This window comes from Rhinoraja longicauda, chromosome 17 (assembly GCF_053455715.1).
Source record: "Rhinoraja longicauda isolate Sanriku21f chromosome 17, sRhiLon1.1, whole genome shotgun sequence".
Classification (NCBI taxonomy): Eukaryota; Metazoa; Chordata; class Chondrichthyes; order Rajiformes; family Arhynchobatidae; genus Rhinoraja; species Rhinoraja longicauda.
In genome coordinates this window covers 10,457,183-10,472,793 of record NC_135969.1, presented here as the reverse complement: position 1 = coordinate 10,472,793, position 15,611 = coordinate 10,457,183, and the positions used below count along the sequence as shown (strand labels likewise).

Here is a 15,611-nt window from a genome sequence, read left to right as displayed (position 1 = left end):
CACCATCGTCAAATTTGCGGATGACACAACGGTGATTGGGCTGATCTCCAATGGCGATGAATCAGCCGACAGAGCAGAGGTGCAGAACCTGGCGAGCTGGTGCTCAGAGAACAACCTGTCCCTAAACGCAACTATGACCAAGGAGCTAATTATCAACTTTAGAAGGTCACAGAATGCGGAATACGCTCCAGTCTTCATCAACGGGGACAGAGTGGTGAGAGTGTACAGCTTCAGGTTTCTGGGCACACATATTTCAGAGGACATCACATGGTCCACTAACACCGCTGCGCTAGTCAAGAAAGCACAGCAACGGCTGTTTTTCCTGAGAATGCTGAAAAAGGCCGGTCTGCCCCAACAGTTGCTGATGACCTTCTACTGCTGCACCACAGAGAGCATACTGACATACGGCATCTATGTGTGGTATCTCAGCTGCACGGCAGCGGATAGGAGAGCTCTTCAGCTGGTCGTCTGCAGAGCGCAGAGGATCATTGGGATACAGCTACCAGCCCTGGAGGACATCTACAATGCACGCTGCCTCAGGAAAGCCACCAGCATCTACAAAGACTCCACACACCCATGCCACCATCTGTTTGAACTATTTCCATCTGGCAGACGTTACAAGGCCTTCTACGCCCGCACCTCCAGACTAAGAAACAGCTTTATTCCTAGAGCTATAGCTGCTCTGAACCGGTCCTGCTGAGAGCCCGCCATGATCTGTCTCTGCCCCCATGGTAATCTGGCACAACTGACCCTGCATGAACCTTTTTTTGCACTTTACATTGTTTCTTTTTTTTTCCCCCTCCCTTTGTTGTTTTTGTTTTCGCCGTGATTTATTTATTTTATAGCAATCGATATGGAAGTGGCATTCTTAATCTCGTTGTACTTGTACAATGACGATAAAGATATTGTATTGTATTGTATTGTATTGCATTGTATTGTATTTTAACTCTCCTTCCCATTCCTCTATTGACCTTTCTGTCCTTGGCCTCTATTACACACAAACTGGAGGAACAACATCTCATATTCTGCTTAGGTACAACCCAAAGGTGTGAACATTAAATTCTCCAATTTCAAGTAATACCCCTTCACCCCACCTCTCTTCCCTGGATCCCCCAACCCCATGGTGTATCAATTTCTCCCACTATCTCCTGCACTCCCAGTTACCCTGCTTCTTTCCCCTCATCCGTACATTCATATTCCGGTGAAGCCATGCAGTGGCAGCGAAGCCTCGCGGGTCGACCTGCAGTCGGCGGTCGATGAGAGCTTGGGGGAACCGGCATGAGGGGGGGAGGGAGAGAAAAATGGAGGACCCGGTGTGGGAGAACCACTGTTGGGAATGTGCGTAGAGTCCAGAACAAGAGGCCACAGTTTAAGAATAAGGGGTAGGCCATTTAGAACGGAGATGAGGAAGAACTTTTTCAGTCAGAGAGTGGTGAAGGTGTGGAATTCTCTGCCTCAGAAGGCAGTGGAGGCCAGTTCGTTGGATGCTTTCAAGAGAGAGCTGGATAGAGCTCTTACGGATAGGGGAGTGAGGGGGTATGGGGAGAAGGCAGGAACGGGGTACTGATTGAGAGTGATCAGCCATGATCGCATTGAATGGCGGTGCTGGCTCGAAGGGCTGAATGGCCTACTCCTGCACCTATTGTCTATTGTCTATTGTCTATAGAGCAAAGGATGAGCCGGCGTACTTTGTAACTTTGTCAGCGCCGTAGATGGCCGCTATTTGTTTACATTGGATATGCAAGCAAAGAATTTCACTGTGCCTTGTCACATGGGACAATAAAGTATTCCATTCCATCTCCATCCCAGACCCTCATTTCCCTTTTATGCCACACCCCTCTTTCCCCTCCCCCTTGCTCCCTTCCAACTACATCCCTCTCTCTGGCTTTACATTTTACTCCCCTTCCCACCTTAAACTGACACCCTTTGGCTCCTTTTCACATTCTGTCTTTGTCACTCTACCCCTCTGCAAATGAAAACCTCCCTCTATCCATCTATCACTTAACTTAGGACATATAACTGTACAGCACAAGAAAAGGACCTTCGACCCACAATGTCTGTGCCAAATCTGAAGCCAATACCATCTCTTATCCACTTGCATATCATCCATATCCCTCCATTCCCTGAATATTCATATGGCAATCCAAAAGTCCCTTAAGTGCCACTATAGTATCTACCTCAACCACTGCACCTGGCAGCATGTTCCAGACACTCAACACCATGTGAAGATGCTGCCCAGAAATCCCTTTTAACCTCTCTCAAAAGGCTGTGCCCTCTGGTCTTTGATTTTTCCACTCTATCTGTGCATCTCATAATTTTATATACTTCTATCAAGTCTTCTGACAACCTTCAGCATTCCAGTGAAAACAATAAAAGCCTCTCCCTGTAGCTAATATCCCCTAATCCAGTAATCATTCTGGTAAACCTCTTCAACAGCCTTTCTGTAGGTTGACCAGAACTGCACACAATACTCCACATGTGGCCTAACCAAAGTTGTATAAATCTGCATCATCATTTCCTGACTTTTATACTCAATGCCCCGACCCATGAAAGCGAGCATACCAATACCATATGCCTAGGACCCACAATCCTGTTTATAGGGCGGCACGGTAACGCAGCGGTAGAGTTGCTGCTTTACAGCGAATGCAGCGCCGGAGACTCAGGTTCGATCCTGACTATGGGTGCTGCACTGTAAGGAGTTTGTACGTTCTCCCCGTGACCTGCGTGGGTTTTCTCCGAGATCTTCGGTTTCCTCCCACACTCCAAAGACGTACAGGTATGTAGGTTAATTGGCTGGGTAAATGTAAAAAATTGTCCCTAGTGGGTGTAGGATAGTGTTAATGAACGGGGATCGCTGGGCGGCACGGACTTGGTGGGCCGAAAGGGCCTGTTTCCGGCTGTATATATATGATATGATATGATATGATATCATGATGATATGATATGATATCAACGGGACGATGGTGGAGAGAATCAAAAACTTCAAATTCCTGGACGTGCATATTTACACATGAAGATCTTTCCTGGACCCAGCACAATGATGCAATTATAAATAAAGCACATCAATGCCTCTACTTCCTGAGAAGATTAAGGAGATTCGGTATGTCTCTTGAACAACTTCAGGTGTACAGTAGAGAACAAATTGACTGGTTGCATCATGGCCTAGTTCGGCAACTTGAATGTCCAGGAGCGGAAAAGACTGCAAAAAGTTTAGAAGACTGCCCAGTCAATCACTGGCTCTGACCTCCCCCACCATCAAAGGGATTTATCGGTCGCTGCCTCAAAAAGGCAGCCAGCATCAACAGAGACCCACACCATCATGGCCACACACTGATTTCACCACTGCCATCGGGAAGAAGGTACAGGAGCCTGAAAACTGTAAACTCCAGGTTCAGGAACAGCTTCTTCCCTCCTGCCCAGGCTATTAAACACTACAACCTCAACTAAGCTCTGAACTATAATAGACTATTATTATTATCATTATTATCATTGCACTACTGTTTGTTTTTTGTGTATGTGTGTGTATATATATATATATATATATATATTTTGTGTGTGTACTTGTGAGTGTGTGTATATATACACACACTGATCTTTTTTTTCCTCTCTCGTTTATCATATTGTTTACAGTGTACTATGTTTACATATTCTGTTGTGCTGCAGCAAGTAAGAATTTCATTGTTCTATCTGGGATGTAACAATAAAACACTCTTGACTCTTCTTTACCTACTTGCGTTGCCATTTGCAGAGAGTTATGGACTTGGACCCCAAGGACACTCTGTACTTCAATGCTGTTAAGGGTCATGTCATCAATTATATATTTTCCCTTACATTTGACCTTCCAGAGTGCAACACCTTGTACTTGCTCGGATTAAACTCCATCTGCCATTTCTCCGCCCGTTTATGTAGCTGATCAATATCCCAGTATATTTTGACAGCTTTCTTCACAGTCTGTTACCCAGCAATCTTGGTGTCACCTGCAAACATACAAACCAATCAATATATAGATGGGAGATAGCTAGTATAAAGCGGTAGAGGAAGGGGTTGGGAAAGAGGTGACTAGGAGGGTTGAGTCAGGGACTATCGCTTTGCCTCCACGAGTTCCTCCAGCATTTTTGTTATTGCTCTAAATTACACCAAATGCAATCTCTCGTATTTCAATTTTCCAACTCCAAATTTTCCAAGGTATGCCTGATTTTAAAAAGTTTTCATCTCTTTGATGGGCGTTCTTTGTTCCTCACTCACTGCTGCTCCTCTGTGGTTTCGACTGCTCTTCGACCACATTCCACCCATCGCCCGCCAGCTCCTCATTGCCCCTCTCTCTCTAAGACAGACGCAAAATGCTGGAGTAACTCAGAGGGTCAGGCATCATCTCTGTAGAAAAAGATGGGTGACGTTTCCAGTCGGGACCCTTCTTCAGACCCTGCTTCTCCCAACCTGAAACGCCAACCATCCTTTTCTTCAGCACTTTGTGTCTGTTTATCTTCCGTATAAACCAGCATCCGCAGTTCCTTTCTACACCCCTCTCTCTAACCTCTTTATTCTGGCTATTGCTCGTCTACACTCTCAGTCCAGAACCACTGATCCCTTTGCTTCCACATATGCTGCCTGACCAGATGAGTTCTTCCAGCAGTTTATTTTTTTGCTCTGAAAATAAGCAGTTGTAAATCTGAAATCGCCCCTAACATTTAACAGTTTTGTAAAAGTTGGTGTTAAATCTGATTCTCCTCCTAGAGATACCGGCTGATCCAGAGTATTTTCACTCATTTATATTTACATTTTAAAAAATCGAATACTTTAGCATTCTATGAAATTTTAAGGAAATGAACAATCATACTGCATATCGCGGCTCGTTGGTCTAGGGGTATGATTCTCGCTTTGGGTGCGAGAGGTCCCGGGTTCAAATCCCGGACGAGCCCACTTTTATCACATGGCGTTGGTGAATGGTTCAGATTGTCACATTGCTGGCAGACTTGGAAAGCATTCACGTTTCAGGCCATGGTCATCGTGAGTGTGAAGAACGGTCCCGATCCGAAATGTTGCCTTTCTATTCTCTCCACAGATGCTCTCTAACCCGCTGAGGTCCCACGATATTTAGTATTTTGGTTACGATTCCAGCATCTGCTGTTCTATACATCTCTTCAGATATCTAAATCACATTTAATCTACATTGACTTCATATAAACTGACGCAGAGAAGTCCGTTACAGTGGCTCGTTGGTCTAGGGGTATGATTCTCGCTTTGGGTGCGAGAGGTCCCGGGTTCAAATCCCGGACGAGCCCACATTTTTTCATTACATATTTTTTACTTTTAAAGTCAAGTGAACCACCCTTCTTTCGAAGGGTACACGTTTTATTTCAACACCACATTATAGATTATCGAGTAAAGGGATCTTATCGTTGTGATCCATCGGTTTGAATTATTACCTAATTTAAAGTGAGTTGAGAAAAATTACATTTAAATTAATCGATTTCACAACCAGGAATACCTACAAAAGGAGGGCTCGTCCGGGATTTGAACCCGGGACCTCTCGCACCCAAAGCGAGAATCATACCCCTAGACCAACGAGCCGATGAAACGGTAACATGGAACCAGTTTAAATAAAGTAAATTGCGATGTAATGTTGGGATTACTTGTTAGGTTATTATATAAACAATATCACAAAAGTTAAAGTAGACGGTGCATAAAGGAGTGAAGGCATATTGCAGTGAAACGAGGTGTTTTACCCGGGCCGAGCGCAGGTTACTCCAGCAGCAGCCGAACCGAGCGAGCGGGGGCAGCCCCAGCAGGGGGAGCCCCCGCTGCAACAGCTGCTGCCCGGGCCAGCAGCGCGCCAAAGGCAGACTTTCCATTCATAACCAGCCTGACTGCTAAAACTATATCTCAATCATGTGCCTCTGTCAACCACACCCCCCGCAGACTTCACCCCTGCAAAGCAGCCTCCATAACTCGTCCACCCGTCAATCTTCTTAATTTGATTTAGTTTGAAAAGTGGAAATATCAATTATACCAGATTATAAATAAAATGTAATGCAATATAAAGACATAAAGTGCTGGGGTAGCTCAGCGGGTCAGCCAGCATCTCTGTCAGCCAGCATTTCTCCATGAGACAGCCTGACCCGCGTTACTCCAGCGAGATTTTGTGGCTTTGGAATTGAGCTTTTGGGGTCAAGGAGTTGGCTAGTTTGGGAGTATAAAAATTAATATCTCTGTCAAGCGATTTAAAAAAACTAATATGGATATTATTACAGGAACTGCAGGTGTTGGTCTGAGAATTAGTGAAGAGAGCAAATGGCATTTTGGCCTTCATAACGAGGAGTTTAGGAGCAAAGAGGTCCTTCTGCAGTTGTACAGGGCCCCATTGAGACCACACCTAGAGTATTGTGTGCAGTTTTGGTCTCCAAATTTGAGGAAGGACATTCTTGCTATTGAGGGAGTGCAGCATAGGTTCACGAGGTTAATTCCCGGGATGGCGGGAATGTCGTATGTTGAAAGAATGGAGCGACTGGGCTTGTATACACTGGAATTTAGAAGGATGAGACGGGATCATTGAAACATATGATTATGAAGGGATTAGACACACTCGAGGCTGGAAACCTGTTCCCGATGTTGGGGGAGTCAGGGGCCACAGTTTAAGGGGTAGGCCATTTAGAACGGAGATGAGGAAAACTTTTTCACCCAGAGTTGTGAATCTGTGGAATTCTCTGCCTCAGAAGGCAGTGGAGGCCAATTCTCTGGATGCTTTCAAGAGAGTTAGATAGAGCTCTTAAAGATAAAGGAGTCAAGGGATATGGGGAGAAGGCAGGAATAGGGTACTGATTGTAGATGATCAGCCATGAACACAGTGAATTGCGGTGCTGGCTCGAAGGCCCGAATGGCCTACTCCTGCACCTATTGTCTTTCTAATATGGATGTTACATTTTTGCAAATATATTGAGATACGGTCAATATACTTCAAAGGGATAGTGGTTTATTTGCAAGGCAGAACATTAATCTGGTTACATGTTGAATATTAAGCTTCTGTCACAGATCATTTGGACAAATACATGGATAGGAGAGGTTGAGGGGGATACGGCCCAAACATGGGCAGGTGGGACTAGTGTAGATGGGGCATCTTGGTCGGCATGGGCAAGTTGGACCGAAGGGCCTGTTTCCATGCTATGTGACTACCACTCTATGTCTACGTTTACCAGTCAATGATTCATTCTTACAAAGCAAGTAAACTGTATCACATTCCTGTGTAAGTTTCACAGTGTGTTCAGAGAGCAGACCCTCGATCAATTTGTCGTTTAAAAATAAAAGTCTGTGATGAGACCCCTATTTGCTGACTTTCTAAGTGATTAACAGAGAAAAACAGGCTGGCCATTTATTGTCAAACCTGGTGTACACAAGGGGAAGACATGGCAAAATGGTGAGATTTTTAAAAAAAATCTCTAGTTTTCACCCCTTTCAAAAAGGTTCCACATCAGCACATCTTCCATCCCCTGATCTTTCTTAAGGGACCATTCGCTTTGCGATTCCCTGGTCCACTCTTCTGTCTCCACTACTCTCCTTCTCATGCAACCACAGATATAAGATCTGTCCTTTTACCTTTCCCTTTCCACCATCCACGGAACCAAGCAGTCCTTCCAAGTAAAACAGCAATTCACTTGCACTTCTTCCAAAGAAATGCTCTGCATTTGGTGGTGAGAACATGATATGAGAACATTCTACATTGGAGAAATCTTAGATTGTCTGATAGTTTTGAGCACCTGTGTTCAATTCCTGCAACCCTCAGCTACCATTTTACTCTGACATTTAATTCTCCTTCTCACTCTCATCTATCTGTTTATCCGCTCCTGCACTATTCTAACAAAGTCCAAAGTAAGTTTGAGGAACAAAATATTGTAAAATCAATATTTAATTCTACAAATTTACTTTATCAATCAGAACCGGTCAGTTCTGTATGCCATCCATTTATATTACTGGCTCAGTTCATCTATCTTAATTAGCACTGCCTAACCTACTGAACATTATTTGTAACTGTCCTAATCAGTAATAATTGGTTTGGGATAACATTGACTCACTAAGTTTCCATTCATTACAAAGTAAGTTACATTCTCATTTGTTTATCTGAATTCCTAAGAGATTACAAGGAAATTTGGTGAAAAAATGGGATTGTTCTGTGAGACAGTATAGACTCAGTCGGCCAAACAGCCTCTTTCCATATCAGGAAAACATATACAAACTAAAAGCCCTCTTGCATTTTCTACAGCTCTGAATTTGGCAGCTTTTATATTCCTTCATGTTCACTCCTATATTGTCTCATCATGTTCCTCTATTCTCTCTAACGCTCCTTAGTAACCTATCAATCGGATGACTTCATGAACAGCTTTATCCACAGCATCAAGCAAAGTGCAGGAGTAACTCAGGCAGCATCTGTGAAGGGTATGGATAGGCGGCGTTTTGGGTCAGGACCCTTCTTCAGACTGATTGTATTAAGGGGAGAAAGCTGGAAAACAGAGGTGGGAACGGGACAAAGCCTGGTAAGTGACAGGTGTATATAGGTGGGTGGGGGGGATTAATTGGCGGATGAATGTGACATAGGCCAGAGATGAAAAAGACACAAAAGGGTGCAAGATAAGGAAAAAAGAGTGAAATGTAAAGCCAGAGGGTGGGATATAGAGGGAAGGGGATGGCCTAGGGGAGCGGGAAACAACTTTTTGTATTCAAATTTTGGTTGATTTTATCTAATTTCACATCTGTTCATGTATCAGTTTAAGATTTGTATCGGTTTAGGTCTGACTACAATAAATGAAAATTTATTGTTCCTCCTTCAGATAAATATCTTAGTTGTATATAATTTATCCAAAATTAGAATTAGAAGAGATGTATTCCACAATTTTTCATATTTTTGGTCACACACGTGACTAAGAATGGCCACCATATATTTGTAGAAATTTAGGATTTGTAAAAGTTTAGGTCTAATTAACTGCAAATTTAAGTCCAATCTAACCGCAAATGTATTGTTCATTCTTTGGATAAATATTTAATTGTATAAGATTTATCCAAATTCAGCTCTATTAAATATATTTGTACAAGTTAGATCTAATCTAACTGCAAACGTAATGTTCCTCCTTCTGATAAATATTTAGTTGCATTAAAACAAAATTGAAAATACTGCAGTCTGCATTAGAAGAGCTTATTTGTTAAATCCCTGATATCTTCTGAAATAGTCATACAATCATACAGCATGGAAGCAGACCCTTCACTCTAACTTACCCAGGCCAACTAAGCTGTCCCAAACACACAAGGTCCACCAACCCATATTTGGCACACATCCCTCTAACATTTCATGTCCAACCTGTCCAAATGTCTTTTAAATGTTGAATAAAAAAACTGCAGATGCTGGGGAATGCACAAAAGGACACAAAGTGCTAGTGTAACTCAGCAGGTTACGCAGCATTTTTGGCAAACACGGACAGATGATGTTTTGGGTCAAACCGTTTTCCATAGATGCTGCCTGGCCCACTGAGTTACTCCAGCACTTTGTGTCCTCATATACTTTAAAAGGTGTTATAATATCTACTTCAACTACCTCCTCTGGCAGCTCGTCCTATATACCAACCACCTTCTGTGTGAAAAAGTTGCTCAGATACTTATTAAAACTGAACTCTCTCACCTTAAACCTATGCCCTCTGATTCTTAATTTCCCCTAAGATAGACACAAAGTACTGGAGTAACTCCGCAGTTCAGGCAGCATCTCTGGAGAAAAATGATGGGTGACATTTCGGGTTGGGACCCTTACGTTTGTACAGAGTTTGTACGTTCTCGCCGTGGGTTTTCTCCGGCTGTTCCAGTTTCCTCCCACATTCCGAAGACATACAGGTTTGTAGGTTAATTGGCTTCAGTAAAAATTGTAAATTGTCCCTTGAGTGGAAGTAGGATAGTATTAGTGTACTGGAATCGCTGATCTGCACTGAGTTGCTGAGCCGAAGGGCCTGTTTCCACACTGTATCTCTAAACTAAAAATATGTTGCCTGACCTGCTGAGTTACTCCTGCGATTTGTGTCTATTTTTGGAATATACCAGCATTTAGAGTTCTTTGTTTCTATATTTCCTGATTTCCCCTACTCTGGGTAAAAGACTGTAAATTCACCCTGTCCATTCCCCTGAAGATCTGTAAGATCACCCCTCATTCTCCTGCACTCCAAGATATAAAGGTTGGAGAAGGTGCTCCTCTCTAGTTATAGTCGTAGAGCATGGAATCAGACCTTTCGGCCCAACTTGCCCACACATGTCCCATTTACACCAGACACACTTGCTTGCATTTGGCCCATATCCCTCTAAACATGTCCTGTCTAAATGTTTTCTTAAAAATTGTGATAGTCCCTGTCTCAACTACCTCCTCAGGCAGCTCATTCCGTACACCCACCACCCTTTGTGTGAAAGTTACCCCTGAGGTTCCTATTAAATCTTTCCCCCCCTCACCTTAAACCTGTCCTCTTTCTCCCCTACTCTGGGCAAGAGACTCTGTGCATTTACTGATCTATTCCTCTTATGATTTTGTACACCTCTAAAAGATCACCCCTCATCCTCCAAGGAATAAGAGTCCTAGCCTGCTCAACCTCTCCCCAAGGCTCAGGCCCTTGAGCCCTGGTTACATCCTCGAAATTCTTCTCTGCACCCTTTCCAGCTTGACATTTTTCCTATAACATGGTGCCCAAAACTGAACACAATACTCTAAATGCAGCATCTTATATCTTATACTGCTGCAACATAACCTCCTAACCGCTTGTCTGATGAAGGCCAATGTGCCAAAACCCTTTTTGACCACCCTATCCTACCTGTGATGCCACTTTCCCCATGTAGATAGGGCAGTTTGCCCAACCTCTTCCTATAGCTCAGTCTCCTCTCCCTATAGTTCAGGCCCCTCTTCCTACAGCTCAGTATAGTCTGCCCAGCCTCTCCTCACCCCATGGCTCAGGCTCCCCTCCAGTGTGCCCAATAGCTCAGTCTCCTCTCCCTATATCTCAGTCCTCTCCCAAAAGCTTAGACTCTCCCCATACCCGAGGCTCCCCTCCAGTCTGCCCAACCACTGCCCTATAGCTCAGGCTCCCCTGCAGCTCTGCCAAGCCTCACCCCCATGGTTGTGCCCCCTCAGAGCCGGCGACCTGCTGCACCCTGCCCAACGGTCCACGGTTTCTTCCCTCACCGCGGTGATGGGACAACTGTCCCCCACCCCAGGACGCGCGCTCCCCACCCCCTTGCTCAACGGTCAGAGCTCCCCCAGGGCGCGCGCTCCCCCCCCCCCCCCCCCCCCTCCCGCTGCTCAACGGTCAGAGCTCCCCCACTCCCTCCCAACGGTCAGAGCTCCCCCCGGGGCGCGAGCCCACTCCCTCCCAACGGCCAGAGCTCCCCGCGGAGTGCGCGTTCCCCCCACTCCCGCTCGAGCTGCCCCAGGCCCCGCCTCCCGGGGGGGAGGGCCGGGGGCGGGCAAGGGACAAGCGACGTCACTGCGGCAGCAGAGGCAGCAGCAGCAACCGCCCCGGGCCAGCGCTGGTGGAGCGGGAGGTGCAGAGAGGGTAGAGCGCTTGCCTCCTCTCCCCCTCCCTCCCTGCACACATAGACCCACACACACACACCAGCCTGCAGCCTGACACCCTCCGCATCTCACACCAACAAACGCAGGTAGGAGACGCTGCAACTCTTGAGCCCCAGAATTATCATCTCTTTGTTGCTATGAGGGATCGTGGACGTTTCTGACAAGAGAACTACTGTATTGCTGAATTCATATCCGTGTGCATCTCTGAAGGCGAGAGCCAAGTGATCGGGTTTGCTACTTTACGTCAGTGAACAAGCACCCTCGGAGGTGTCTTTGGTTGCCGTTGCTGACTTGTTTATTATCTGCATGCATTGTAAGTGGCACAGAATATGATTCCCATCTCCTTCCTATTTTGCAGTGGAGAAACGCTGCACTCTACATACATAAGATGCCTCTGGGAGAGATGGACAAAACATGGAAAAAGAAGGAGGAAATTAAAGTGGCATACGACTTCAAGGAGGTCCTGGGAACGTGAGTACAATCCGTTTTTTTCCCTTGGGTTTTAATCGCTTCTTCGAGGAAAGGTCGAGACGCCGAGCTGGCATCTGAATCGATTCACATCTTAAAATATGTATTCTTCTGCTCTGAGGCACTGGCAAGAACGCCTCAAACTTCCTTAATTGCCCTTCTTGGTGCGTGACAGAGGCAGATGGAGAGGTAGAGGAGAGGGGGGGGGGGGGGGGGGGGGGTGGGGTGGCAAGCTCGCATCGAGAGTGGTCTAACTCTGCCTCCATATCGAACCAGTTGCAAGGCGACAACGCTGTTTCTTGAGTGGATCTGTATGAGACACAGAGAAGCAAGCAACGCCACTGTAGCATTAGTATGGGAAGACCTTCAAACTGGAATTATGAGCACGGTTTACATAATCTGATTAAGTCCTCGTCGAACCGAGTACCTACACGCATACATCCTCTTCCAAAGTCAAGGAAAAGTAACCAGAAGAGGGAATCCAGTAGTGATGCAGAGACACCCATTGCAGCACTGGTGTGTTAGAATTAAAATTAGGGTTACCAGACAAACTGAAGCACGTTCTTCTGGTCCACCTGCCACTACAGTTATATCTAAATGTCCAAAACAAGTTGTGACTTTGAAGCGTGCGTCATGCCTTTGGAACTATAAATTATCATACGATCTAGAAAAAAGTTTCAGTGGTAGATTGGGTTATTTTTAACTAATGTTGCTGTGTCTTTCCCAGTCAGTGTCTTGTATTCTGAGGGCAAATGATAAAACCTTACATATGTTTTTTTGTTGTTATTGCTGTTGCACCACTGAAAAGATGTCGCTGTATATAGTAAATTGTCCTTCCTCATTTTTTTGGCTTGTTGCTAGCCATGAATACAATTTAAAATGTCTCTTCGCCAGCTGGTTAGACCATTCTTTGGCTGATTCTATTTATTTCTGTCTAGTCGGAGTTAAAGAATGAAATGCATTGGTATTCATCTGTAAAAACAAAGAACTGCAGATGCTGGTTTATACCAAAAATTGATCTTGAAATCTTGAGATAGACACAAAGTGCTGGAGTAACTTAGTGGGTCAGGCAACATCTCTGGAGAAAAGGGATGGGTGACATTTTGGGTCGGCACCCTTCTTCAAACTGAAAGCAGGGGGTGAAGAGCTGGAGGTGAGAAAAGATCAGGACCAATATTTTTTTAAAAATTATATTGTATTTATATTGGTGTTCATCTCTGGAGCTCCACTATTGTTCATCTGCCATTAACACGAGTCCTCGTTACACCTCCAATACTTTTTTGAATTCCCTCATAACTTGACCAATACCAATGGCTGAACAATAAACAACACCTTTAAATAGCAAATAGAGGCCCTGGCTACCAAATGCAATCTGGGACGAATGAGAGGATTACAGATATCTCATGAGGTTATATGACTGGAGGAGATTGCAGATATTTGGAAGCCAGGACCCTGGAAGGATATGTAAACTGAGACATAAACTTAAAATCAAGGCAAGGCTTAATTGAGGTCCAGTATGGATCAGCAAATAACTGAGTGATATTTGAAGAGAAGAATGTATAAATTAGGGTAGAGGAGTTTTGAATAGCCTCAGGTTCGTGAAGAATGGAATAAAGGAAGTTGCAATGCGTGGAATAAACAAACTTAAAGCTAACTATCCCCAGTTAAATGTTGCACAAAGTCCAATGATCAATTTGTTTTTCTACCCCTGCCACAAATTCTCTTCCCAGTCTCCACCCTTTTCTCTCATCAGCAATGCCTAGTATGTTTTATAGCAGGAGGGTTAGCTAGGAAGTTGTATCAGTTTCCATAAGTACCTTGAGTATAACTTTTTGTTTAGTTTAGAGATATAACAATGGAAACAGGCCCTTCAGCCCAATGAGTCCAGCTATTGATCACCTGTTCACACTAGTTCTATGTTATCCCAATTTCTGATCCACTCCCTACACACTTGGGGCAATTTACAGAGGCCAAATGGCCTACAACCCTGCATGTCTTTGGGATGTGGGCGTAAACCGAGCACCCGGAGAAAACCCAGATGCTTCCAAGGAGAGCATGCAAACTCCACACAGACAGCACCTGAGCTCAGGATTGAACCTGTGTCTCTGATGTTGGCATTGAAACCAGTTTGAGCATTATTCTGGTTGGCATTTGTTGCAAAATAACCAATTTTCAGACAAATAACCAAATCTTAAACTAATTTTAGCAGGTTAGGCAGCATCTGGAGAGGGAATGAAGGATCCTAACCTGAAAATTCAAAAGTCCTTCCCCTCCCCAGAAGCTGCCTGACCTGTTGCATTCTTTCTTACATTCTGCTCATGATGCCAGCATCTGCGTATTTTTGTGCCTCTTAAATTAATTTTGTTGCCATGTGTGCGTACACAAATCCCTTGCTGCTGGATTATGTTGTACGCTGCAAATATTCAGTCTGCCTTTTGATTATGTTTCTATGTCTATTTTATCTGTTACATACCTTGTTTATATCCATAAGAACAGTCTTTAACTATTGCAAAAGATTCACAAATAAAATCAGCCAAAGCTTCGAGCAAACTATTAACGAATAAGTTTTGTCCCAACAGTTTTGCAGAACCAGTTACATTTTATTACAAATAAAATAGCCAAACATTAAAAAAAGGAATTGATGTGCAATATTGTCTCAAATAAAATGAAAGTACAAAGGAAAGGTGAAATCAAAATAGAAAATAAAAAAATCAATTGATGAGAAAAATACCCCTTACAAATAAAGTTTTGTTCTACTGAAAGACATTTTGGACTCGATGTTTGAATGCTAAGTGAGTAAGACTTGCTCAGTATGAAACCTCCCAGTGAAACTGGAATGAGCTTTAAACGCACAATTAAAAGAATTTCTAACTCTGTGTAATTTCAAACTGATAATTGGAACAGGCTCTATTGAGAATACCAAATTCTAACAATTAAAGATAAAAAGTGAAGTTTTTGATGAAGCACCTGATGAGTTTATTTTTACACTTGCAGAAAATAATAGCTTTCCGACTGTAGCCTTTAATTCAATGTTACTTTTAATGTGAGATTTAACTGAGTGAAAAGCAGTCTGTGAGTGAAATGTATAAAAAAACATCCTGTCCTGGACAGTCTGAAATGGACATGAGAAATTAAATTATTGCTGTAATGTCAGGAAAAGATAGAAATCCCCTGGGAGGAGAAAATTTGACATAAATGTCATTGCAATTGTAAAGTGATTGTAGTCATTTAAATTGTTGACAAATTTATTTTTGAATTAACTGCTTTAATCAAGGGCAGCTGATGTTTCTGGAATACAAATGGAATTGCAGGGCATGAAATAACGTGTAGCTCCGTTAACCCCACACCCAAAATGTTATGTCGTGTGCTTTATACTGAGGGCTTGATGCATCTTTCTCTTTGGCTAATTCACAGTAATTTGCTGGGAAAACTTCCCTTGTAGGCTAGAGTGGAATTTTTAGTAAAAATAAATGGAATGCTTTCCTTCATTTTAATCTCACAGCAAATGTTTTTTTTAATGCGAAGGATTACCAAGTCTATTAATAAATTGTCTGCTGCA

At 43.7% G+C, this 15,611-nt stretch overlaps 1 protein-coding gene and 3 non-coding genes across 4 annotated transcripts in view; 3 read left to right on the top strand and 1 right to left on the bottom strand.

The window, feature by feature from the left end:
• The first annotated feature begins 4,847 nt into the window (after positions 1-4,847).
• Positions 4,848-4,919, top strand: trnap-ugg (transfer RNA proline (anticodon UGG)). The gene has a single exon. It is a non-coding gene; the product is annotated as a tRNA-Pro (tRNA).
• A 291-nt stretch (positions 4,920-5,210) lies between these two features.
• trnap-ugg (transfer RNA proline (anticodon UGG)) lies at positions 5,211-5,282 on the top strand. The gene has a single exon. It is a non-coding gene; the product is annotated as a tRNA-Pro (tRNA).
• A 217-nt stretch (positions 5,283-5,499) lies between these two features.
• trnap-ugg (transfer RNA proline (anticodon UGG)) lies at positions 5,500-5,571 on the bottom strand. The gene has a single exon. It is a non-coding gene; the product is annotated as a tRNA-Pro (tRNA).
• Positions 5,572-11,488: 5,917 nt separating this feature from the next.
• Positions 11,489-15,611, top strand: part of LOC144601737 (calcium/calmodulin-dependent protein kinase type 1-like) — a 181,702-nt gene continuing 177,579 nt past the window's right edge. Inside the window, exons 1-2 of the mRNA XM_078414071.1 lie at positions 11,489-11,670; positions 11,943-12,055. Coding sequence (XP_078270197.1) covers positions 11,973-12,055 — 83 coding nt within the window. The 5' untranslated portion in view covers positions 11,489-11,670; positions 11,943-11,972. The remainder of the gene's footprint in view (positions 11,671-11,942; positions 12,056-15,611) is intronic.